The sequence below is a fragment of the Colius striatus genome, chromosome 21, assembly GCF_028858725.1.
Source record: "Colius striatus isolate bColStr4 chromosome 21, bColStr4.1.hap1, whole genome shotgun sequence".
NCBI classification, from domain to species: Eukaryota; Metazoa; Chordata; class Aves; order Coliiformes; family Coliidae; genus Colius; species Colius striatus.
In genome coordinates, this window is record NC_084779.1 from 6,098,346 (window position 1) to 6,124,446 (window position 26,101).

The following is a 26,101-nucleotide window of genomic DNA, read 5'->3' on the forward strand; positions in this document are numbered from 1 at the left end:
CATTTCTGTGGTCAGGCTGCGTGTGTGTAAGTGGGAATCCCAGAGTTTGCCTCGAATGTGCATCAGCCACAACTTCAGCCCTACCCCAGGAGACCCTTGGGTCTGAAAGGAATGAGTCTGACCACAGCATAGGAAGTTGATCTGGATCTGCTGGGCTTGACTGTGTGTTTCTATTGATCAAAGGAGAGTTTGTCTCTGGGATGCATGGAGTGGTCCTCCCAGCCCAGCAGTTGGTGATGGAGCTGAGTCTGTCCCAGCTGTGACACAGATAAATCTCTGCACCAGAAAGAGAGAAACACAGAAGATGGAAAGACAGAAAACTCCAGTATTGTGATTGGCCTCATGATTATTTCCTAAGGAGTCTGGAAGCTGCTTGCAAAGGAGCTGTCTGGTCTCGCAGGGAATAAGGATTTAGGCTGCTTTTTAAAATGCAAATTATTTTATGGCTGAGATATATTTTAGAATAAGTAACACTCTGTAATAAGTGGGCACAAATTAACGATGATTGGCAATAGCAATCCTGGATGTACGCCCTGGGAAATCAGAGCTCCAGCCTCCAAGGGATTCCTGTTGAAATCTATATCCATATATTCCCCTGCCAATGCCAATGAGATTGATCAGGATTGATATTATAGGAGGAAAGTGTGGAAGTGATAATCATTTGTTTCCTATGAGGGAGCCTGGAAAAGTTGTTAAACACTGGAATACAGACCTTTTCAATTACTCCTCAAAACAAATGGATATTGATTTCTTTTCTTTTTTTTACAAAAATCAGATTTACTTTCCCACCTTCACTGTTAAATATTGATGGCTGTGGGAAGTAGAAATGAAAAGCTTCATTTTAAAGGCACTTAGCCTGCTCTGACAGTGGGGTACCCCTTCATTACTTCAAGCAGGTGGAGAGTGAAAAGGATGTTCTGGTGGTACAGATTTAACTCTGACCATCTTTTCCTGTGTCTGGAAGAAAGTTCTGTGTCCCTGTTTTCCTAGTAAAGCCATCCTGCCTTGTAGAGGGGGCAGAAGACTTACCATGGGAAGGTACTATGGAAGAGCAGAGCATTTTTTCCCAGTTTCTGGTCAGACAGTGTTTTGCTAACCATGAGTGATTAGGAAGCTTGGGTTAGTCTCTTGTAGGCAGTTTCGTTCACCAGTTTGCTTTCTAACTAGAGCACTTCTTGAGATCCTAGCAACTACAATTATGTTAGAAGAATTGCAGTCTTAAAGCTTCAGGGAGGATATTCTGGACATCACCCCAGTGTCATGTATACAACTTTTCATGTGTATGGCCTTTCCCTTTACCAAGAAGATCCACACACACAGTTCCTCTTTAACCTGACTCTGGTGGGGTGACTACAGCTGCGCTTTAACTCCTGGTACCTTAAGTTTATTAACAGCTCCAAAAAAGCCCCACCCTGCCCCCAGGATTACTCCCCCACTCCCATCACGTGTGTCTCACTGTGTGTCTCTTATCTCTCCAGAGGTTCACTAGTAAACAGGATGTGATTCGGCATTACAACATGCACAAGAAGCGTGACAATTCCCTGCAGCACGGCTTCATGCGCTTCAGCCCCCTGGACGACTGCAGCGTGTACTACCACGGCTGCCACCTCAACGGCAAGAGCACACACTACCACTGCATGCAGGTGAGGGCTGGGCTGGGGAGCACAGGGCAGCACAGCAGGCAAATGGAGAGCCTCTGTTTGTCTTTTTTTGGGTAGACTGGAAGAATCTTTCAGTTCAGACAGCCCCACACTGCCCTGTTAGAGAGCAGGGGGCTGTCCTGAGCAAGGGGTGACGTTCGTAGCCTCTCCTGCTCACTTCTGATTCAGGCACCTCTTTGAAGGGTCTGTGCCCTGTCCTCACTGCACCTGCCCTGCCAGGTTTGGGAAGGGCAAAGGGAAGCACCATTCCCAGTTTTTAGAAGCCATGTGCATGCAGTGAGGCAAAGCAGGTCTCTGAGTTTTCTCACAGTCCTGACCGTAGCAAGTCCCGTTCTCTGAGGTTCAGGGACCCTCTCTGCGATGCCACTGCACTGCCTCTGCTCAGATCTGACCTGTCAGCCCCTTGAAACCTGACTTGTCTGTGACACATCTGCTCTTTAACACCAGGTTAATTTGCCTCAAAGCAGTTAAATTTCAATGTCACATACCCAGACTTCACCCCTCTGGTTCTCCATCTCCCTCACCTGTGGTACCTGTCTGTGGTGTAGGCTGGGACCTTTGTTTCAAGAGCCAGCCAGGCTTCAAGAGTGGCATAACCAGAGTTGGAGTTACTGCATAGCTGTGACACCTTTACACAGACACACCCTGTTGTTTAGGTTTTACCCCAATCACTCTTCAGATTAGATAGAGTTTGATATGTACTTGTTTCACAAGCACTGTGGCCTAAACCATTGCCATGAGAATGTGCTGTAGTCACAAACAGAATAACCAGGCAACCTTTGGGGAAAGCTTTTCTGTTCCGAAAGCTCAGGTCTCGCTTCCTGCCCTACCCCAACAGTTTAAGATCCCAGTTAAAAGTCACAAGGCCTTAATCACATGCTTAAATGCTTTGCTGGGACAGACTTCAGCATATGTTTAACTTGAAGTCAGGTAAGCTTTCTGAAGTCAATGGGGCTTAAGCACATACTTAAATGTTAGGCATGCACTCAAGTACTGTCCTGAATAGGAGCTGGTTTAAGCATGTGCTTGCAGCATTTGATAAATTGGGAACTTCATGTGACTTTCTCTTGAGGATGTTTTGTTATACTTCCATAATATTGATTGCTTAGTTTCTTCATTGACCAGGATGGGATTTGTTCAGTTTTGAGAGTACAAGGAGGGTTTCACAGCTCTAAGTCACCGCGAGTTCGAACAGACACCCTCGTGTACACAACTATATATGGGTAATTCCATCCTGTGCCCACTGTCTTCCAGTAAAATAATGCCCATGTAAGCAGTGTCTTACAGGAAAGGTGTCTGAATATAAACTCCCAATTAAAGAAAATACTGCTTAAATGGCACAATTTGTGCCATCCATCTCAGGGAGGTGTTTTTTTTCGTTATGTCCATAATTGGTGTGGATAAAATCCAGTTAGTTGTTTATATAAACTGACATTTTTTTAGGCTTTAGCACCAAGAGCTGCATTGCAAATTATTCCTAAGGAGGTTTTTGTTTAATTCTTTTTTTTAATGCTGTGCAGGGTCTGTCTTTTTTCAAGGTGTCAGTGCAGAGAGAGGCTCTTTTATATTGGAAGTAGCTGGAGATACTTCTTCTTCTTTTTTTTCTCCCCCTGGATATTTGTCATGGGTTTTGTTATTGCCTATTTGAATCAACCTGGGCTGAACTAAGAGGTGGTGTTTTCGTTCTCTTCACTTCTGAGATGGTGCAGGCATTGGCACACGCTGTGCTAGAGAAGAGGAAAAAAAAATCCCTCCCTCAGCAGGGCTGAGGACGTTTTCAGATTCCAGTGTTTTTTTACTCAATATGGCAAAGTTGCCCGCTTTACCCAGAGGAAGGCAGGTTTGCAGCATTCCCTCCTCGTCACACCATCCCCATTTGCTGCACAAGTTTAACATGATTGAAGGGATAGTCCTGAAACACTGAACAGAGAGGAAAGGGCACAGCTTTGCTAAGAGCTTGTGCTTTGGTAGAATGAAACCCAGACGTTACAAGCTCAAAAGATTGGCTTCACGTTGCCCAACCCTGCCTCCAAGAACTAAAGAGGTAAATAATTCATTCCCACACCATTTTGTATTCCCCAAATAGATGGAAGTCCTACTTTGTGCCATCTCATTCCAAGATAACAAAAAGTAATGGCATCTGTCAAGTGTTCTTTTCTCCTTAAGAGCAGGAACCCTGCTTACTGCCTCCCTAAGCAGACACAATCATCTGTAGCTGGTCTTTTATCCCTTTGCATCCTCTCCTTTTTTTTCTTACTGTTTCATGCCCAGAGAGTTGTGGGGGTTTTTTCACAACTGCTTTCTCAGTCTTTAGATTGGGAATTCAAGTGATGAGTTCATCCTCACAGGAGAAGCGCACAAATGGAACCATTAAATGTGTGTTTGTTATTGCTGGTAATAATGGTAGGCTGTTAAAACACTGTGCTGATGACTCTCTGTTTTGGCCTGGGGTAGGTGGGTTGTAACAAGGTCTATACAAGCACCTCTGATGTCATGACCCATGAGAACTTTCACAAGAAGAACACACAGCTCATCAACGACGGGTTCCAGCGGTTCCGCGCCACGGAGGACTGTGGCACTGTGGAATGCCAGTTCTACGGGCAGAAAACCACTCACTTTCACTGCAGGTGAGACACCAGGCAAGGGGAGGAGTCCTGCCTCAGAGTTGTGTGGTCTGTTTGCCTCCTTCTGCCAAGTCATGAATTCAGGAGTATACACAGGGACTTGAGTGTCCCTGCTGTGTACTGCTCTGGAGAGAACTCATGTTCCAGGGCAGATGTGATTCCCAAGATCATGCCACAGACCATGCAGAATGCAGGAGCGTGATCTGAGGAAAGGGAACTTGCTAGAAAATACATCCCAGAATCATTTGGGAAAGAGATCACAGTGCTCTCAAGAGTTCAACTTAAGTAGGCCATTAGTGTACTGCTAATGGCACTTCCATGCTAGAGTTCTCTCCAGCCAACAGTCAGCCAGCTCATCTTCCCTTTCAGGGCCAGACTCTGCCTTCTGTACACAAACGCTCTTCTATTGATTTCTCATGTTCTCAGGAAGAGCAGGAAAGCACAGTTTGCACCTGAGTCCCCTTTAACTGCTGCTTTGGTTGGAACTTGTAGTGGTGGGTGCTTGTACCTCCTTGGTACTGTTGCTCTTCCTCAGAGTGGAGAGAGCTTCCCAGCTCTGCCAAGCAGCATTTCTGCTTGCCTTAGTGTCACAGGTTACCTCACATAAAGCTCCTCAACCCCAGGGCCCTTGTCTCGTGGTAGCCCCGGTCCTCACCCCAGAGTGGGGCAGATGACAGCAGTTGCCTTGTGCTCCCAGCCCATGTAGCCAACCACCCTCTCCTCCTCGATGCCCTTGCAGGCGACCTGGGTGTACATTCACCTTCAAGAACAAGTGTGACATTGAGAAGCACAAGAGCTACCACATCAAAGATGATGCCTATGCCAAGGATGGCTTCAAGAAGTTCTATAAGTACGAGGAATGCAAGTATGAGGGCTGTGTCTACAGCAAGGCCACCAACCACTTCCACTGCATAAGGGCAGGCTGTGGCTTCACCTTCACCTCCACGAGCCAGATGACCTCCCATAAACGCAAACACGAGCGCCGGCACATCCGCAGCTCAGGAGTGCTGGGGCTGCCTGCCTCTCTCCTGGGCTCCAAGGATAACGAGCAAGAGGAGTCCAGTAATGATGACCTTATTGACTTCTCTGCTATGAGCTCAAAGAACTCCAGCCTGAGTGCCTCCCCCACCAGTCAACAGTCTTCTGTTTCTCTCATAGTCCCAGCTGCACCCTCCTCTGCTGCTGAGCTTGCTTCCTCACAGGGCAGCAAGTCTGCCAACAGCATGACACCAGCCACCAAGATCTCTGGCCTGCTCTCCCAGGCTCTTCCCAGCAATATACCCTTGGCCCTGGCACTCTCCAACACAACTCTTCCTGGAGCAGCTGGATCCTTCTTCCCCATCATCCCCAGTCGGGTCTCTACACCACTCCCTGCCAGCTCAGCTAATCTGATGACTGCTGGTTCCTCTGGCACCAATCCAACATCGACTGCTCCTTCAGATTCCTCATCCCAGGCCATTTCGGGATCCGGTGAGCCAGCAGCTACTTCTTCTCCAGCTCCAACAGCATCCATAATGGAAAGGATCTCTGCTAGCAAGGGATTAATCTCTCCTATGATGGCCAGGTTGGCGGCCGCTGCACTCAAGCCCTCTGTGGCACTTGAAGCAGGTGAGTTACCCTCATCAGTTGTGTTAGTGGTGGGGGAGGAAGAGCAGTGCCTGAAGAGGAGGGGAAGAGAAATCACCCAGTTGTCCATGGGACTGGAGGGAGGGAGAAGTCAGTAAAGGAACATAAATGGGAGAATACATTTGGTCATGAGCAGTTAATCCTTGATGGCATGGCTTCCTGTGGAGCCCGGCTGTGCCCACGTGCCCAGAGAGAGGCAGGGAACGCAGCTTTGCCCAGGGATGGAGCAGGCTCTTGCCAGAGCTGAAGGAAGAGTCCTGCCATCTGTATTGCCTGGTTTGCTGTAGGCTGAAAAGGGAAAGGCACTGTATTAAAACCAGAAATTAAGAAAACCCTTGCCCAGTATTTGCAGGCCACAAAGCAGCCTGAGCCCGCTTCTGCAGGCCGATTCACGTTCCAGCTGGGCCTAGTGCTGGTGATCCTGTAGCCCCTTGCCAGTCGTTTCTCTGATTTTGGTTCTGAGCTCCAGGCCTGTTGTCCCAGCTGTGGGTTTGGAGATAAGTCCACAAACGGGACCTTTCTCCTCTTCAGTTCTTGCAAGCTTTGCTGCTCCATCCCCACAGCTCCCTGAGGGGTAGAAGATGGGAATGAGACGTCCCGTGGGGCAGCCCACAGCTCCTCCTGCTGCCACCCACGCCTGGGGCAGGTCCTTGCCTGTGCCAGCCCTGTCTGCAGGGACGTGGGGCTCCCTTGAGAGCATGGGGTACCCCCACATCTCCTGCTGAACATGGTCAGCTCATGGTGGGCAACAAATGTGGGCTCATGGAGGGGAGGCTCTGCTCGGCAGCACCGTGGGGCGAGGGAAGGCCGGAGGGGGCTGCTGGCCCGGGGCATGCGAGTGCTGACCGTGTTCCATGTTGAGGAGGACAAAGTGATCTGATTAAAGAGAGAGGGGAACTTTCACATACTTTAAAAATTATTATCTGAGAAATGGTTTCCTAAAGCAGAGAAAGGTCATTGAGGGAACTCTTTTCCTTTATTTTTTAATAAAATGCCACTTGCTGTCTGAGCAGCAGCTCGCCGTCAGCTGTGCTGCCCGAGGGGAGATTAATATTTTAGTCACTTGGGGATTGTGGAAAAATCCCCTCTGCAGACATGCTCCTGTCAGCAACTTTTTTTCCCTCCTTTTTTCTTTTACCGTTCTTCCTAATTTCCTTTAATTTGTTCTCCCATTCCCCCCCCACCTTCTCTTCCTTTACTTGGCGCTTTTCTTTTCCTTCTCAGCACTAAACCCTCAAATAAGAAAACCCCAAACCCCAGAACTGTCCCGTTTTGTGTGGCCAGGGGGGTGGTGGGGGCAGTTGGGGGGGTCCCGTGCTGCCAGCTCGGGTACCCCAGGGGCAGAGGCTCCTGCTGGGCAGGCGCAGTGCAGGCCGCGGCCGTCGCTACGGCAACGCTGGGCCGGGGACGAGCGAGGGGGCCTGGCTAGCAGTCGAAAGCTGCCACATTGCCTCAGCATTAACAGAGTCTTTAATAAACGCTTAAGAGGCAGCCCCGCAAATTAGTTATGACAGTTTGTGCAGGGAATCAGGTCTCCCCCACGCTCCTTCCGCCCTTCTCCTTTAAAGGGCCCACAGCCTGGACAACTTTGACATAATTTTGCAATAATTATCACTTGAAGAATTTCCACGCTGGAGTGGACGTCAGAACCCATCATGTCAGCCTGGCAATAAACGCTGACCAGCAATCCCAGCACTTCCCTCCCCCCACAGTTTCTCTTTGCTTTTTTGTGCCATTTATGCACTGGGGCTGGTGATTTAACTTCCCTTATTCGCTGGTGTAACCTCGTTTTAGACATACATTTGCCGTTTAATTTTTGCATCTCATTTCGGTGTCTTTGTCAAGCAGGGAATGGCCAACCAGCAGCTCCCGGGCGGTTCAATCCAGTTCAGGTGAAGCAGGAACCTGTGGAAGCCATGGGGTCATCATCTGCCACCAGTCAGGATTCCCTGCAGGAGCACAGCTTGGACTTGAGCGTCAAGGATCATGGGTGAGAGAAATATGTGGGCAGGCACACTTAGTTCTTTCCAGCATCAAGCTCTGAGTGCTTTCCATACCTGTAATACGAGAGGACACGTGTTGATGAAAGGCAATTTCACATTGGCTGAGTTGGACACCCCCAAACTGGAGGCAAAGAGGCTTTTTCTACTCCCTCCCCTCAAGCACATGTTCTCCAGATGGTTTTTTGGGCTCACAAGCAGCTACTGACTCTTTGACAAGAGTCTCATCTCTTGTGCTCCCTCTTTCACTTAGATATTGTTGCTGTTGTTATCAAGAGATAATGGAATGCTGCTCCAGTGCCACACTTCTTCACACTTTAAGCAGGAGCATTTGCACTGATGTGGTAGGGCATCAAATCAGGTCTCAGAGACACACCTTCCAGAGAAGCTGGACACACAAAACAACTGGGTGTCTGGCTGATTCTGCTCTGAGCCTGGCGTGGGCTAATCTGTAGTTAGGGTGACGAGTCTTTGCACTGGCACAGATGTGAATGCACCTGTCTCAAAGCATGTGTCCCCCTTGTTCTGCATCCCTATGGAGAACAGGAGTGTTTGGGGATTGTCCTGCGTGGCAGAACTGCACAGGAACTGATCCACGTTCCTTTCCATACCTTATTTAAACAAGCCTTAGTTTGGGACCCCAGCACTTGTAGTCAACTGCAACTGATGTGTGTGGAATACTAAGGTTGTCTTTCAACATGCTTAGTGGGGGATTATCACCTTGCCTTCTCTGCTGCCCAGGAGGCCTGTGTCCCTGGCAGCACGAGTCCTCTGGCAGCACCCCCCTCCCTTGCTTTTGTTCCATGATTTCTGAAAGTTCTAACGGGACAAAGGAGTAAAACATGGGATGGGTGGTGAGTCAGCTGATGACACAGTGATGGTGGCCCAGGAGGAAGAGGTCTGGGCTCAAAGAACTGAATTGTGCAGACTTGGGATCCTCTCTCTCTCTTCCTCCATCTTGGCTCTCACAAGTAAGAGTTTGGGCTGCCCAAGGGAGGGTTGGCATCATTCTCTTCCTCCGGATGTAGCAGGTGAGGAGCGAGGCAGCTTGAAGGGAGAAGGATTAATCTCAGCGCTCACAGTCCCTGTGCACATCTTAACTAAACCCTGTTGGTTTGTGTGTTCCAGTAATGAATCAAATGGCCACACAGTCTCGGCAAATTCATCTCTTTTATCCTCGCTTATGAATAAGGTAAGAGCCATCCATCAAACGCCTTTCATTGCCCCCACCAAGAGAAATTAAAGCTGCCATGGCGGGGGGAGGGGGAGGGGGGAGATGGTTTGTTTTTTAATGTTTTGCCTCTAATAAGATGAGTTTGTACCATTTAAATTTTGAGCCCATTTTTCATCGGGTATAATTTCAGAGCCACTGCTTACGAATTAATTTAATGAACTGGCTGAAGAAATATATTGCAGCCTCTGACACCTTTTTTTTTCCATCCTTTCTAGACAGAGGAGGGCTACAGAAGATTTTTTTTGTTGTTGTTCATTTTTATTTCCAGAACCTGGCAACTTCTCTCCCTCTCTCTCTCTTTTTATAGTTACTCATTGGGTTTATTTACTTAAAAACGTTTCCTTTCATTGAGGGAGGGAGAGGAGAATCATTTGTTTTTATGAAAGAGAAGACAAAAATTAGAAGTTTTGAGCCAAAATCATCCATTTCTGTCTTTCTGGTGTGAGTAATGGTGTCCAACAGAGCCCCCTTCACCAGCTCCTGGAATATTTATCTCACATAATGCACAGTTTCTTTTTCCTTACTTTTTCCTTAAATTATACATCATCTGAAATATATATTTCCCTTTCAGATGGTAAGTCCTACTGTACCAAGATTAATTTTACTGTTGTGTACAACTGCTGTAGAAATCAGGGCAGCCTTTGAGCCACGTTTGAATGTGCTACTCTGTGATAGGTTTTACAGGCATAGCAGTTGCCATCCCCTTGGCTCTGGGCGTTACATGCACCGAGGCCATAGAACCCTCAAGAGAAAGAGGGCAAAGTGACTTTGCCTGGTGATCCCTCACCTCCTTTCTCTCTTGTTTAATCACTCTTTTATTTCCTCTGTGTTGTTTAATTCCTGCATCTATCCTCATGCCACTTTCCTGCTCTGCTGACTCTCTGTTACTCTGGGCTTTTTGATGGTTCTTTTAAAACTTAATTTCTTATTTGTTCCTACATGTTGTCCCTTTAGTGATCCCAAATATACAGCTCTTTCCCTACTGAGTACATCTTAGTAAGCCTGTATCTGGGGTCCTGAGTCATACTGAAGGTCCCCAGCTCAGGGAAATTCTGTTTCAGTAGATGTCTCCAGGAGAGTACAAGATGTAAGCACATGCTTAGAAAGGAAGCACTTGTTTCTGTGCAGCCCTGCTGAAGATTCATTGTGTTGTGCAAAAGAAGTGTAGCACAGGTACAGAACAGGAGTTCTTCAGGTTTGTTCTTCTTTTTTTAAAAAGAAGGAATAGGATTAACAGATTACATAAAGCAGCCAAGAATAGAGCCCAGTGATTTGAAGGAGCCTATTCCAGGAGCCAGGATTGCAGAACCGTGCTCAGGAGCACATCGTGCTTGCTTCTTTCTCTTGCTGCAAGCAGTTTCTGTTTGTGGAGAGAATCCTTCATTATTTGTCTAGGAAAAAGAACCCTTTACAGAAATTGAATGCCCAGCAAACACCCATAGAAAAAGACAACCTGAATTTCTGACTCCAGCCATAAAGAGTTGCAGTCTCCACATAGCAGCAGGGGCTTTACCTTCAGGGGGCATTAAGAGAGCCTCAAACAGCCAGGGCTCCTGTAGTGTGCTGCAGTTTATTTAGGGGGCTGTCAGGCTTAATTAACTGATATTTATAAAGGGCTTTGAGATCCTCAAGTGGGTGGGGTTTATAATGCAAGTCCTGGGCCCGATCCTGCATGTTATTCATGCTGTGAAATTCGCTGTTGTTACTGGAGGTAATTGAGAGAGCACAAGGCAAGAAAGGGTCTGGGAAACTGTGCATTTCTTCTGAAAGAAAAATGTCCCTCTAAGCACTCTTGAGTAACTTCTTTTTTCTGTCCTGCATATCATACTCCTGGACATCTCAGCCTTCTCTGTGCAGAGTCTATTTGAAGCCTTTCACACTGTGAATTGTGAGTCCAAGTCCTGCTTTGAGGAAGAGATGTCCATTTAGCACAGAAAGGGACATGGTTTCTTTATTGAAGTTCGGAAGAATTTTCCAGGAGCTTAAGCATAGCCAGAATTCCTCCCCACTTGAATGAGATTTCCCCTCTCCCACCCCCAAACATAGCTGACTGTCACTTTAAAGGAGATTTTAAAGGTGATTTTAAGTGAAGTGGAGCTTAACAGTTCTGTTGCTGCCTCTGTACTGAGACCAGCATTTTGTAGGAGCTATACAGGGCTATTAATGTTTAAGCCTGCACACCTTTTCCATACTCAAACAGGGTATGTCTCTGTTCACCTCAGCTTGCTCATGTATAAAAGAGACATGATGCTTCATTACTTTACACAAGAGCCATGAATATTAGATGGGCACCCGAGTGCTTTGCGATCGTTGGGCGGAGGATGCACAAGAGTGAGGTGTCATTAAGTTGTGCTTGATGCAGTTGAGGCAGCCTACTTAGACTTCTTGTCTTCACTCTTAATCTTTGAAGACGCAGCTTTCCGTGGGACAGCCCTGAGGGTTTCCAGACTGGCAGTGTCCACAGCTGCGTGCTGGGCTTGATGCAGTGTCTGTGTTCTTATTCCAGATGTCCAAGACCAGTGCCAGCCTTGGCAACCTGCTGAACATTAAGACAGAAGGAGATGGCAGCCAGGCTGGAGCTGGAGAGCCAACACAGTACTTGGGCAAGGCAGTGAAGGCACTTGTCCAGGAGAAGCTCTCTGAGCCATGGAAGATGTACCTGCGCCGGTAAGGAACTGGGAACGGAGAAGAGGGAAAACTGTTTCCTTTGCTCATTATTTCACACATGAATGCAGAGCTCTCTTGAATTCAAAGGCCTAATTTTGTGATACACTGATGACCTTCTGGAGTGCATTGAGTCCTCAGGCCTGGTTAGCTGCAGTAGGTGTACATGTCCTAGATAAAATACCTGTTTTGCAAAGGGACCCTGAGAACTGAGGACAAATACAGATCTTCCCACCGTGCTGTTGGCCTGGGCTTCACCCACCCTGGGCTCCTCTTTGTGTCCAGGGGACTTACTGCAGTGTCCTCTTAGCACTGAACTTCTGTTGGGCCATGTTCAATTATGACACACAGATCTCAGAAGCTTTGAAACAGTTGCTGTGGCATTTCCTCAGCTCATGGGAGGAAGGGCATTGAACCAAAACAAAGAGTATATAAGGGGTATGGGAACTGGGATGGTTTCTGCTGTTTTTGTTGCAGATGAGGAGGCTCAAAAGGAAAATGGAACAGATACAAAACTCACCCACACACAGACACATGCACATACATGCCCAGGCAGACACATGCTTTGAGCATACACAGGTACACCCAGGCAGACACACAGGGGTTTGTGCTCTGACACAGATGGGTGCTTGCAAATGCACTTGGTAAATCACAGACTTCAGTGGAGAAGGCTAGAAAGTCTTCTAGTCCACCTGCCTCTAGCCACTGTGAGATCCTTCCCTGCAGCCCATTTGCATTTTATCCAGCCTAGGTGTAATTATGCCAAGCAGTGTGGCTATTTTCTTGTCTCTGGGAGTATTATTCTGCCACCTAATACGTTTCACTGTCACCATTTTTTTTATTGTACACTGCTTGAAATTCCCTCATTGTAGTATTGTTGCAGTTCTCCTGGTTATATCCCCTTGGACCACAGCAGAGAATCCCTCTCTGCAGTTACAGTTCACCCACTTTTACCACACCATTTAACCAAGCTGATTTACTTCCTTTAGTCTGACTTTGTAAATCAGTCCCTTCAGCCTGCTGACCACACTGTGCCATTGTCATTCTTGCTGTTCCCTGGATGGGTGCAGAACTGGGCTGCCATTCCTCTGTCACCACACCAGATACAACAAGCTTTCTGCTCCCATACCTGCAGCTCACAGTTGTGCTACCTTGCTTACATCTTATACTGCAAAATGTATTTGTGCCCTGTTTACCATCCACTGTTACAGAGGATTGCTTTTAATGTTGCTCTCATGAGTCCTCTATGGATAAAAATACCCCCCACATGTATTAGCTGTATGTTTCCAAATACATCTCTCATATTCTGAACCTTCTCCCTTGGCTTGCAAGTCCTCTCTGTGTTATTTTTCATCTCTTGCACTGGTGTTGCCAACTCCTCCCAGTTTAGTACCTTCTGTGAATTTCATTAACACGCTGTTTACTCCTTCTCCTGGATTACTAATGAAGATGTTAAATAAGCTCAGACCTAACCAAAGTCATCTTTGCAGCAGCCACAAGATACCTCCTCCCAGCTCAATGTGTTGCTGTGTGTCATTAGCCTTTGTTTACAGTCCTTCAGCCAGTTTTCAGCCCATGAGGTAGCATTCACATCCAGGCCAATTTGAATTAATTCTCAGCATATGTGAGACTGTATCAAAATGCTTTCCTAAAATCCAAATATATTGCATCTCTTCATCCACTAATTTTGTAATTCTATCAAAAAAAGCAATTAAATTTGTCTGGCAAGATTTATTCTTTATAATCCTGATGCTGTTTATTGCTCATGGTTCCTTTATCCTCTAGATGTTTAATGATTTCCTCCTCCCTCTTAATATTTGTTCCATTACTTTACTGGAAGAAGTTCAGACCAGAGGTATGATAATTGCCAGAGATCACTTGTCTTTTTTTCCCCCTGAAAGAATCAGTACCTAGATTTTTATATTTTTATATATTTTAGCCAATTTCCCTGTACTTCTCTATGGCTTAAAAACCAGCAAATAGTAATGCAATCAGCTAGTGAGTGAATTTCCATGGCAGTTCAGGACAGGCATCATCCAGACTGCCTGATTTGTCCATATTTCTGTTTTCCAAACAGCCCCTTTATCAGCTCTTCTGGAAGGACCTCATTTTATCCCCAGTTGTCTGCTTTGTCTTTAGTCTTCCCATCCACAGCAAGTTTTATCAGGCAGCCATTTTTGACTCATCACCTCCCCATTTTTACTGGACCTTCTTTCCAAGTGCAGCACCTCTTGTCCCTGATAAAACAACCCCTTCAGCTTGCAGTAACTTCATTTCTTATCTCTTACCACACTTTCCTTCATCTTCTCCCTGCAAGCCTTAGCTGACTGCATGTATTCTATCCCCACTGACCTTCCTTCTTCAGTACAAGTGTTTTTGTTGGGTTTTTCCCCTTTACCCTCCAATTGTCCCTCCTGGGACCACACAGGCTGCTCTTTGTTTCTTGTTTTTCTGCTCATCAGAGCAACTGTACTTTGTTGTATCTTAATCATGCAAGGTTCTCCTGTTTCAAATCCTTCCTGCCACTGTTTTCTACTTGATTTCTAGATTCTCCAGGACTCTGGAGTTTCCTGAAATCACATCTATTTGTGCTACTCTTACTAAGCCTGGAGAATCTCAGCAGTGGATGAGCAGTGAAACCATATTTAGTTGGTTTTACCCTCTAAGGTGACAAGAGGTGGATCATAACAGCTTTTGCAGCATTGCAGCAGGTTCTAGATCTAGATTCCCTTGAACCACTGTTGTTTCTTCCCTTTTGCTACTCACAGTAGATTGAAAAGGAGACCTGTAAGATTGCAGCAGCGTCCTCGTGGTGTGGATGGCTGGTAACTTACTAACCTTTAATCATTCCCCAGAGCCTTGGCTTTGTACATAGATGCTCAGGAACACTGATGATTTTCATCTCGTGTTTCAGACTCGTTCTGTGTGTTGCTCTCACTGGCAGTGAATGGAGGTGTCTTGGTTAAGTTCAAATGCAGAGAAATTAGTTTCTTGTTCTGCATGTTCAGGTAGTAATCAAGCACCAATGCCAGCAGTGCTGTTTGTGCAGCAGGGACAGACTGTTAGTAGAGTTGAAAAACAAAGAAAATATGTATATTCCAACACTGCTTCTCCTCTGGGGCCTTGTATAAGATTCCTGCTTGTGTGCTTTGGCCAGGTTTGGTACCAAGGACTTCTGTGATGCACAGTGCGACTTCCTCCATAAGGTGCATTTCCACTGCGTGGTGGAGGAGTGTGGGGCCCTCTTCAGCACCCTGGATGGAGCCATCAAACACGCCAAGTAAGTGCCAGAGCCTGGAGGAAACTCTCCAACACACTGCAGGGGGAGAGAGACCTCACTGAGCAGGAACGTGGGCAGTCCTGAGGGCAGTGCTTTGAGCACCCACGTGCCTCCTGTGTAAATGTGCTCAGCCACAGTTCTTGCAGAACACCTTGTTCTCTTTAATTTTGGTTCACAATAAATGTGTTCAGCTTGTGAAAAAAAGTGTTGGCAAGGCTGAGAGTTGGATGTTTGTGTTTGACCATAGCCTGCAGGACAGACAGTGTGTTCAAGAAGACCCACAAACACACTATACAAAGAAAATGTGGGAGGGAGAGGATCCTGTAAACCCAACTGTTGTCACTGGGTGCAGATGATTTGTGCAGTAGGCAGCTCCACATCCCTGCAGTCTAGAAAGCATTTTATTGTTCTTTGTCTTGTCATGATGACTCTATTTTAACAACTTCTCCCGAGCCCTTAGTGTAGATGGTTTTGCAGAAGAGGTTCACATCATTTAGATAAGGATCTTGAAAATGAAGCAGTCAAACTGTCCAGCCCAACAGCAGCCCCCTGCTCACCTTGCCATGTTCTCATCCTGTAAAGCCTTTGCCTTTTCACATCGTTTTAGAAAGTAGCAGACAGAACTGCAGGGTAGGTAACATGGCCTGTATTACAGAGCCTGTACAGCACACTCGGGACTCTAGATGACTCTTGGGGGAAGAATGAGCTTAAGATACACTCCCCCTGATACAGTGAGGGCTCTAGCAAGTAGGACAATGGAAATTTTCCCTGTTGCAGATTTCTACAGAGCACAATCTGCAGTGCAGAGCCCCCCCCCAAGTTCCTTTTAAAGGCAATGGAAGATTTGCCCAAGTAAAGAATGAATAAGGTCCTTCAGCAGCTGCCACATTACTGAGGGCTTTAAGGGGAAGAAGACAGAAAGGTCTCGTAGCACAGTTTGGTCTCTAGCATTGGGTAGTTCCCAGCTCACTGCAACAAACCACTGCCTTCTCACATATCCATCTTCCCAACCTCAGCACTTCTGGCACCATCCTGATCTCAACAGGCCTTTGCACCTTTGTCTCCACCTCTCAGTTCCTTTCTCCCCACAGTCTAGGAGGCTCTTAAATCTTTCCCCCAGATCTGCAGAGCCCTTTTTAGGATTTAACCTCAGCTAATTTGTTTGCAGAGTCCTGCCACATTCTTGTTGATGTTTAATCAAGTGCCATGCAATGGACAAGAGTTTTTGTCTGAGTGACACTGTCTTTTTGCAGTTTTCACTTCCGAACTGAGGGTGGAACTGTGAAAAGCAACTCCGAGTCTCCCTTCTCAGCCACTACTGAGAATAAGGCTTCACTGGCACCTTCATCACCATCTGCTACTTCTGTCACCATGGCAAGTGCTCCTGCCCTTGACATGCCCACTCCAAGTCCAGCTACTGTGCCCTCTACCCCTACACTGCTAGCTTGGAAGCAGCTGGCTTCAACTATACCCCAGATGCCTCAGATCCCAGCATCAGTGCCTAACCTGGCAACTTCCCCCTTGGCAACGACTTCCCTGGAGAACGCCAAGCCTCAGGTCAAACCTGGATTTCTCCAGTTCCAGGAGAAGTAAGTTGTAGATGCTGTTTGCCTCCTTATGTCCTCTCCAGCCTTGCAATCCCTTCTTTACTGCTCCTAAGAGCTGTGGTGCTAAATCTATATTTGCCCACTGAGAAACGTACTGTCTAGGAAGTGGGCACGTTCCTGTGTGAGCTGATCTAGGTGGGACCTGCCTCTGCGGGGGGGTTGGACCAGATGATCTCTAAAGGTCCTTTCCAACCCTGCCATTCTATGGTTCTATGAAAGTGTGCATGCCCAAGATGTTTCATTCAGTTATACAAAACTGACATGGGAGGAACTATCTGAATCCACTGAGGTAAGTACAGGCAGAAAGGGAGACGCAGCATCTGTCCAGATCTTGAGAGAGGTTTAAGTTGGAAGTGTGGCCCTCAAAGACTACAGAACCCAGCATGCACTGCTGGATTTTAATAACCTTAATCAAGAAAGTGCTCTGGCAGTTTTACTGAAGGGGAAGGTGGCTGTGGGGAATCTGCAGGCCAGCTTTGGTTTCAGCTGGGCTCCCCTTGAGTTGAATTTTGGCAAAGAAACAAATGCGTGAAATGAGTGAAGGTGATGATTGGGTTTTGGCTGTATTCCAGTGATCCCTGCCTGGCAACAGACTGCAAGTATGCCAACAAATTCCACTTCCACTGTCTCTTTGGGAACTGCAAGTATGTGTGCAAAACCTCTGGCAAAGCAGAATCCCACTGCCTGGACCACATCAACCCCAACAATAATCTGGTGAATGTGAGAGACCAGTTTGCTTATTACTCACTGCAGTGTCTCTGTCCAAACCAGGTAAGAGCAGTTCAGCAGCAGTGTCCTGCCTGGGGGGTGTCTGTGGGAGAGGAGCAAGTAGACTACCCAGTAGGAAGTGTTTCTTTCCTGTTCTAACTCCAGAACCACGGGAGGGTCTTAATTACATGGTCTGGCACAATGTTTGGTTCCCATCAAATGGGAAATGGCCGTGCTTTCATGTTCCTTTGACTTGTGTGAAGAGGACAAGGCAGCCCAAATGATCCGAGACACACGAGGCAATACAATAGGAATCTGTGGTGAATACAAGGGAAAGCCACAGATTAGGTTTGGGGTGTTTCAGTGTAGATCAGCAATGCAGAATACGTGGCACAATACAAAAGACACAGCAGGGAACAAGGTTGTGTTGCAGCTGGTGGAAGATAAAATGGTTGTGACCAGCTGTATCAGTTGAGGCCTCTCCTGTCTCAGAGGGACAGCAGGAGTAGCAGGCAGGTGAGAGCATATTCCTTTTAGATCATCTTAAAGCAACCTGCCTGTTTGCTCCTCTCTAGCACTGTGAATTCAGGATGCGAGGGCATTACCACTGTCTTCGTCCTGGCTGCTACTTTGTGACTAACATCACCACCAAGCTGCCCTGGCACGTGAAGAAGCATGAGAAAGCAGAGAGAAGGGCAGCCAATGGCTTCAAGTATTTTACCAAGCGAGAGGAGTGTGGCAGACTAGGTGAGTTTTCTTCTCTTTCCTCTGTCCTCTTTCTCCTGTGGTCTGTCCCATGTCCAGGCCATGGGTTAGAGCTGTGAGTTACACTAGAGATGGATTTGGTCATTAAATCACTAAACAATAGATGGAACAAACCAGAAAGCGGTTCCTGAGCTGTGCCTTTGTGCCACCCTCTCACCAGAGCACGGCCTAAGGAGACACTGGAGATGTGGCACAGCCTCAGACTGTGGCTTGCCCACTTGCCAAAACTCTTAGCAGCACTGCAGTAGTTATTAAATCTCAGTGTAAAGCTGAACTGGGGGGAATTCCCAAAGATGGCTCCAGCAGAGCTCTGTCCTGAACTGCCTGGGATTCACGTCATCCTTCTAGTTGTGTTTTGGCTTCCCAGCGTTACTGACCCAGTCTTCCCTGTCACTTAAGGCTGAAACAAAGCAGGGTTCAGAATAACACTTCCAGGTGCTGTTCTCTCACATTGCAGAGAAACAGCCACAATAACCAGAACCAGACTTTTCTTTTCAGCTTTGAATACATCCAAGAATTGATACCCAAATGGTAGCTTGCTTCTGGTAACCCGGGTAATGAGTGTCAACACACCACAGCCAGTACTCACCTAGGTCTCATTTACACATGTCAGTAGATTGAGCAGTTGCTGGTTATTTACTCAACCTGAGGTGTTTCAGGTGATAGCAGGGGCTAGACAAAGCAGGACGATGATATATGACACCCAGGCTGCACGGATGCCCTGGCAACAGGCGAGCCTTCACCTGCCCTGCGCTGATACTGTGTCAGTCCCGCCAGCACTGTTTGTTCTGCATCCCAAAGAACGGCGCAGCGGGACGGGGAGGGGCTGTGGGGGAGTGGAAGCCCTAAACAAACACCAGCTTGGCATGCACATAAAACACTATCTGTGAGCTAAAGATGGGCTGGGTGAGTCGGGAGGCGTTTGGCAGCGAGGCCGCTGCGGGCCGGGCGTGTGTCAGCGGCGCTTTCCTTTGCAGAGGAAAAGGCACCAGCTAAGACTGGACTGCTAGATGGAATGTAATGTTTCTTTATAACAAAATGAAGAGGGATGACACTGGTCTGCAGCTCAGGCTCACTTCTTAAACCTGTATACACTGTAATCCTCTCTTGCAGTTGCTCAGCAGGCAAAAGATCATTTTGCAGTCAAAACTGTTTCTGAAGAACTCTGGATCGTTAATAGCCTTCAATCCATCAGAAATCCATGTACCAGCAGCCGTGTCCTCCCTCCAGTTCATCTTCCCTACAGTCTCTTTCCCTCTTGGTACCTTTCATCTGCTACACACAATGGTTTTGTGTCCACAGGTTGCAAATACAACCAGGTGAACAGCCACTTCCACTGCATTCGAGAGGGCTGCCAGTTCTCCTTCCTGCTCAAGCACCAAATGACATCCCACGCCAGAAAGCACATGAGAAGGATGCTGGGCAAGAACTTTGATCGTGTTCCTACTCAGGTGATTCAGTTGTTATCTAAATTGTAGATCCTGATGTAGTGTTGGTCCTTTGGTTACTTGCTGCAGAACTGCTTTAGTGCCAAGACACTTGAAGATACGTGTCTGTGCTGGGGGCTGCAGCTGGGATGTGTGAGTTCACCTGAGGTTGGACTTCTGTGATCCAAGGAGAGATGATGAACCAGATTTCAAACCATTACTTAGTGTAAACAGCTTTTCCTTGTGACAAAAAAAACCCAACAAATTGAGGAGGATAACACTAAAACACTCATGTGTACAGCCTGCACTCCCTCCCTGGTCTCTCAGGATACACCATCGGGCTTATTAAAATCAAAGTGCTTAGGATGTGGAAGAATTGAATGTTCTGGTTAAAGCAAACACTTCCTGTTGCACATAAAGAATTAGTTGCTGCTTCCACCAAGGATGTGAGAAATACTAGCCTGGAAGTTTCCCTTATTGATTTGGAGTTAGTTTGGGGCAGCCTTTGTCCTCTCTCAGGAAGCAGCAGAGTGATGCAGTTGCTCTTTTTTCTAACACGTAACAGAGGCCACCTGGCAGATGAGGTTTGCCTGTTTCATTAATAAATTGAAGAGTTACAACTGCAGCCCTGGGCTGCTGCTCAGAATGGCAGCAGTCCTGCAGCCTCCTGCTCCTTGTTATTCCCTGAGTTGCTTTAACTTCAATTGACTTGGGAGATGAAACACAGTCGCTTTATTTAAACACCTGTGACTGATCTGACCCTAAGGACTCCTTCTGGCATCTGAAAAACAAAAGAGGCCATCTGTAGAAGCAAGATGGGAACCCCCTTTCATTCCACAACATGGGGATGAGAGGTCCCTATTAGTTATTAAGTACTGTCAATAAGTTAATTGGTCTGGGCTACTGCTGTTGGATTTAATGAGTTCACAGATGCCAAGGAACTGGTGTTGCTGCAGCTTTTGTTCTTAACACTAAAAGCTCAAGTGCAAGAATCAAACTTAGAAAAGATGTAACCAATAGATTTGTCTTCACTGCTCTTTTAGTGCCTGCTGAGTCTAGCCCTAAGAATTCCACTACCTGCTGGGCAGAAAGTGCTCGTTTTAACCTCCATCTCCTTTCACTGGCAATCCTGTGCCACTTCAGCAGTGGAGGAGTAGTAACTGTGGCCTGAGCAATCCTGGGAGCATACAGGGCCAGTCTTACTCTGTTGCTGTGCTCCTGACTGCATGGAGCAGTCAAGCAAACAGCAAAACAAGGCTGATACCACAAATCAGGGCCTGTAGCAAAGCTGACCAGATGGCTGGGCTGCCACTGCCTTTCCGTGTCCTGCCTCCAGTTTGCCCCACAGCTTAGTGTTCAGTGTGCTCTCAGGGGTGTGCTTGGATGGACATTCCCTCTGGGTACATACCCATGTGACTGTCCAGAGAAGGCTGGGCTGGGCCAGGCCAGCACACACGTCACTGCCTCCACTCTCTGTTGCAATGTCTCAGCATGTAGGCACTGGGACAGTCATGGCAGGAGTCATATTTCCAGTCTCTAAATGCAGCAGGACCTACACAGTAAGGTAGTGATGCCAAGATTAACACCTCCTGTTTTTGAATGCATCAGAATCCACACAGCAGGATCCTGGTGCCAAGATTAACACTCCCAGCCTGTGAGAACATCACAATTCACATAACAGGATCCACGTGCCAAGTTTAATGCTCTGAGCTCCCAATGAAGGCAGATCCATGCTCTAGCCACAGTGCCATGGGTTGCACTCACCAGCACGTTCCAGCTATCCCTCATGAACTGTGGCAGAGAAATGAACGTGCAGACAGATGGTTTTGGCCTTGTCTCTTGCTTTTGGTGTGAAAGTCCCCGTCCTGTTTTCTTGCTGCAGGTTATTGGCCACACTCCAAGAAATGAAAATCTCCCCCAGGTTGGCAGCATGGCACCCAGCCCAGCCTCATCAGGAACCCCAGCTTCCTTTCAGGGACCCCCAAGCATGATGGACACTGAAACAGATGAGTACATGGATTACACTGGCTGTAGCCCTGGGGGTATCTCCTCTGAATCTTCCAATATGGACCGCAGCTGCTCCAGCACTCCAGTGGGCAATGAAAGTACATCAGCAGGTAAGAGAGAAGGAGGGGTGGGGTGAAATGGATCATCACTTGCTTGCTCTCTTGGGAGATAAACTCACAAAGAGAGGCCAAAGGACAGTTGCACCTTAAAATAGAAACTGTACCAGCTTCACAGTAGTGCCTCATACTAACCCAGCTCCCTGTGTGAGAGAAGAGGTCCATCAAAACGTGCACCTCCAGCACCCCTGAACTAACAGCCTGTCTTTTCTCCCCTGAAGAGAAGGTTTGATCCTGTGTGCTGGAGTTGGATCTATTTTAATAACCATCTAAATAAGAAAAGTTGTGTTTCTCTTCTGCCCTTGGCATTCCCCCTGCTCCCTTTTTATATTCCCTTCTAAGTCAGGCACAGACTGTACCATAGCAAATGTTGTATACTTGGGGGAAAAACCCTACCACATCCTCAGAAAGATGCATGTAAAAGAGCTCAGTGAGCCCCCTTCCTCATGCAGACGCTCTTGTTCTCCTTTGTGCAGTGTTGCACAGAGGAGACCTCCATCATCCCCTCTTTTTGGAGGCCGGTTTTGGCTGTTGTGTCCCCTTTGCCAGGATGATGTGTGCCATCTCCCACTGCCCTGTGTTGCAGGGTTGTCTTTTCAGGAGTCAGGTATCTTTTATGAACTCTGTGACCATCTAGGGATGATCTTAGCTGTCCTTCCCAGGGCTGAGTGGTACCTTCTAGATGCCTCACTGAGACACAGCTTTAATTTCACACACATTTTCCTACTTTTCTTCCCCACACCAGTCAGAGGAAGGTTTATCAGACACTGTTATATGAGCACTGCTGGGTCATGACAGTGGTTGCCTCATGACGTTACAGCTCCTCCAAAGAGTTCTGATGGGACAGTGGCTTCTGGCACCCTCTCCTTTGGCCCAAGTCACACTTCCTCAGGACATGGTCCCCCTCCACTATCCAGGGAGCAATTCCACCCTCCCACAGTGTGAGACCACCCTTACAGCCAGTCCTTGGTACGAGATGGCCCCACAGAAGTGAGCCGGGACCAAACAGGCAGGAATTGCTGTGTGAGAGCCCGTGGCCCTTCCCCCACACCACTAAAGCCACCTCACCTTCTGCAGAGACAACCCTCCTCTTCCTCATGCTGTCAGTTCCTCACCTTCTGTTTCTTCTCTGTTGCAGTTCTGTTTCATACATTTGTGAATGTATTTTCCATTTTCATCATATTGCTTCTGCTCTTGGGTTCTCATTTCAGCTGTTTTTCTTTTTGTTTTGTTTTTGTTTTGTTTTGATTTTTTTTTTGTTGGTTTTGGTTATTTTTTTGCTTTTCTTTTCTTTTTTTTTCTCTACTTTTTTTCTCTCCACATTCTCCAGGCTGCCTGGTTCCTTCTACTGCTCCTGCTGCTGCCGATGATGCAACCCACAATGCACCACAACCTCAGCCACCATCTCTGCCTCCATCTTTCTCACAAGCCCTGCTTAGGTCTCCCCTTCCCACCCTCCCCTATCTTTTCTCTCCATCTTGTCTCTCATACTCTCTGCTCAGTGCCAGTCTTGGATCCAGCAGAGGCATTGTCATGCCTGCCGCCAGCACCACTGGGTTCTCGCCCATCATTGCCACTCCAACTCCAGTAAAAAGTGACGTTCCCTTAGTTCAGGATGCAGCAGGTAACACTTCTTTGCTTTCTCTCTTAGTGTCCTGTGCCCACCTCCTTCCCCACTCACCCTGCCCACGTGTTTTTCTCAGCACCTTTGGGTCAGTAGAAGAGCGTGCGTCACTCTGTGTCTAACACTATCCAGGGGCCCATCCGTGCCTGTTCCTTCCATCTGCTGACACAGTAACCACAGCTAAGAAGGGTAACCAAAACTACAGCACATCACTGTGATGTTCAGATAACCTGAGAGCCATTTCCACCAGTCCCAAATAATGAGAAATATCTAACAAAATCCGTAGTTCAAACTGACTCTCAGCCTCTCGGTAGCAGCAGGGAGGCCACAAAGCCAACTTGTGCTCATGGAGCAATAATGAGGCTTGGAATTCTTGTTGAGATCTTCCAGGCCTTCTTCTGCACACATCCCAGCAGGTAAAAGTCTGACAAGGTTCCCAGCTCCCGTATTTTTATTGATCTTGTTAGCTTCACTGCTTCCCATTCACAGATGAAGCCATAAACCTCAGGGCTGCTTTGCCCAGCACAAGGACGGGAGTGCAGAGCAGTCAGTGTCACTGCAGTGACATCATCAGCCAGCTCAGGCTGTTTCTCACACTCACTGGCATTTATATCTGCTTTAACAGCTGCAGAAAACACAGCTTGGGTTTTAGTTTTAAGCTGCCACGTTTTCCATGTGTGACTTAGGATCAGAGATGTCTCAGGCTGGGGATTCTCATTCCAAGCTGGGAATGGGGTTTTTTTAGGGTGTGTCTCAGTTTTGGCTTCTTTTCCCAACTCCCAGCTCTTTTCTAGTTAATTAAGGCCATATTTGTGCTTAAGAGTTCACACTTAAGAGGATTCTGGCAGCCTACAAGTGTCCTAGTCATTCTTCCTGCCACTTTTCCAAGGTAAATGGTTGGGAGTGTGGCTGGAGGACCAGCTCCTCTTGGAAGCTCACAGGTTTTCCTCCTGGGGCTTGGCAGGAGAAGGATCCTTGCCCTGTCCACAGGAGTGTGTTCCAAGGAGCAAAATTCACAAGAAACGACATTTTTGCTTCTTTTGGGGTTTTTCTTTTAAACTGATTTGCATGTAACCTGAAACATCTGAACCTTGTGCTGTGCTTTCCTCCAACAATAGATCTTTATAAGTTTCCTTTCACCTCTGTGTAATTCCATAACTGTTTACATTATCTGTAGCTGAACAAACAAGCTTATGATATGCACTTACCCTTGAGATTTGCTCAGGATTACATCTGTTGAGGCTTGTAATCTTCAGCTGGGTGCTTCAGTTGTCTCGTGGCTAAAGGCAGAGAGTGCACCAGGTTATCATGTCTCTTTTTTCATGCCCTTGCTCTGAAACTTTGCCTGTATGGGAAAGCAGAGTTGGTTTAACTCCAGTTTTCAGCACAGCTGTTTGAACTGGTGTAAAAGCTACAGCTACAGTGAGTTTAAAACACATGAAGCTTAAATTCTTATTTCCCAGATGTGCCATCCAGAGTCTTTCCCCTGCTGCTGTCTGAAGGCAGACACGATGAGCATTCATACTAATGGGGGAAATACTCCATGGTTTGGCTGTAACTTTATTTAAAAGGAGTTTATCTGGATAACAGGGATTTGTCCAGGCAACAGTGTGCTTCCATGAGTTGCCTGGAAGCAGGGAAGTAGATTTTACAATATCAGATCTTTAGGAGGGAACAGAGAGTTAATTGGTCACAGCTTCTATAGCTAAAGAGCTTGCTAATTTAAAACCTGCAGTGAGACAAAGTTATTCTTTCACTGGTAGCTGCTTAAATTAGCCTTAACATGCAGTTGCCACCAGCTACATGTCACTAAGGTGGCCTCACCACGGATGCCCCAAGCTGGTGGCTTTATTTGCAGTCTGAGCAAAAGTGCCAGGTAATGAATGGGGGTGGAGAACTCTTTTGTTCTTTGCTTATCCTGCAATCTGTGGAGCCCAGTCCACGTGAACCATGCAGGAGGTGAGGTTGCTGCTATCATTTCCATTGACTTGTATTTTCCAGTGCAATGCAGTTTAACTCTTGGAGGCTTCCTTCAATGATTCCCTTAAAGGGTTGTCACTGAAAGGGCTGGATATGGCAGGAATAACATTCATCACTTTTAATACCTGCTTATCAGCCAGGAAAAAAACCCCCACCATAATTCCACAACAGTCAAACAGATGACTGCTTCTTCAGCCTCCTAGACAAGGATGCAAGCTGCTCTGGGTTCTCAGGCCCCAGGCGCTGCATGTCACAAATCATGCCACTTCTGAAGAGGATGGCAGTTCCAGCATGAAGAGAGGCAAAAAAAAAAGAGAGAGAGAAAAGTGTGTTTTAGCTGCGAGCTGTAATTCCCAATTGCACTCACGATTCCGCACCTGGTGAGAAATTCTTGCCTCCAACCTTGTCTGTGCTGCACGTTGGTGCTGGAGATTGTGGTTGGATTCTGGAAGCAGTAAAGCAGAGAAGGAAAAAACCGTTAATAGATATAATGAGGTCGGGTCCTTGGTGTCAGCCTGATCCCAGGGGACGTGAGCACTGGCCAGTTCTGCTGCCCCCTGAATGGAAGTGGAAGACAGATGAGGGCTCTTTATTTACTAGGGGCACCGTGTGATTTTTGAGACCCCAGGGGAAGCTGTAGAACTGGTATTTTCTCTGAGAGTCCACTGGCTAGTGATGATGAGAATTAGCCCCATTGAACATCTGTCCATCTGTCTTTCTAAGTGCACTCATTGTAATATGTAGGCTCATTACAGTGAGGGATGTTGCGGTCTCCTGG

General features: G+C 47.1%; 1 protein-coding gene across 6 annotated transcripts in view; it reads left to right on the plus strand.

Annotated features, from left to right (window-relative positions):
• CASZ1 (castor zinc finger 1) overlaps positions 1–26,101 on the plus strand; it is a 198,683-nt gene that overhangs the window by 166,120 nt on the left and 6,462 nt on the right. For 5 of the 6 annotated variants that reach the window (XM_062012807.1, XM_062012811.1, XM_062012808.1 and 2 more), the window contains 12 exons: positions 1,479–1,643; positions 4,116–4,288; positions 5,025–5,893; positions 7,757–7,901; positions 9,040–9,103; positions 11,652–11,812; positions 14,967–15,089; positions 16,343–16,678; positions 17,269–17,467; positions 17,980–18,151; positions 19,472–19,620; positions 21,479–21,713. In XM_062012807.1, the coding sequence (XP_061868791.1) occupies positions 1,479–1,643; positions 4,116–4,288; positions 5,025–5,893; positions 7,757–7,901; positions 9,040–9,103; positions 11,652–11,812; positions 14,967–15,089; positions 16,343–16,678; positions 17,269–17,467; positions 17,980–18,151; positions 19,472–19,620; positions 21,479–21,713 (2,791 nt within the window). The remainder of the gene's footprint in view (positions 1–1,478; positions 1,644–4,115; positions 4,289–5,024; positions 5,894–7,756; positions 7,902–9,039; positions 9,104–11,651; positions 11,813–14,966; positions 15,090–16,342; positions 16,679–17,268; positions 17,468–17,979; positions 18,152–19,471; positions 19,621–21,478; positions 21,714–26,101) is intronic. The other variant, XM_062012806.1, reaches the window with a different exon arrangement.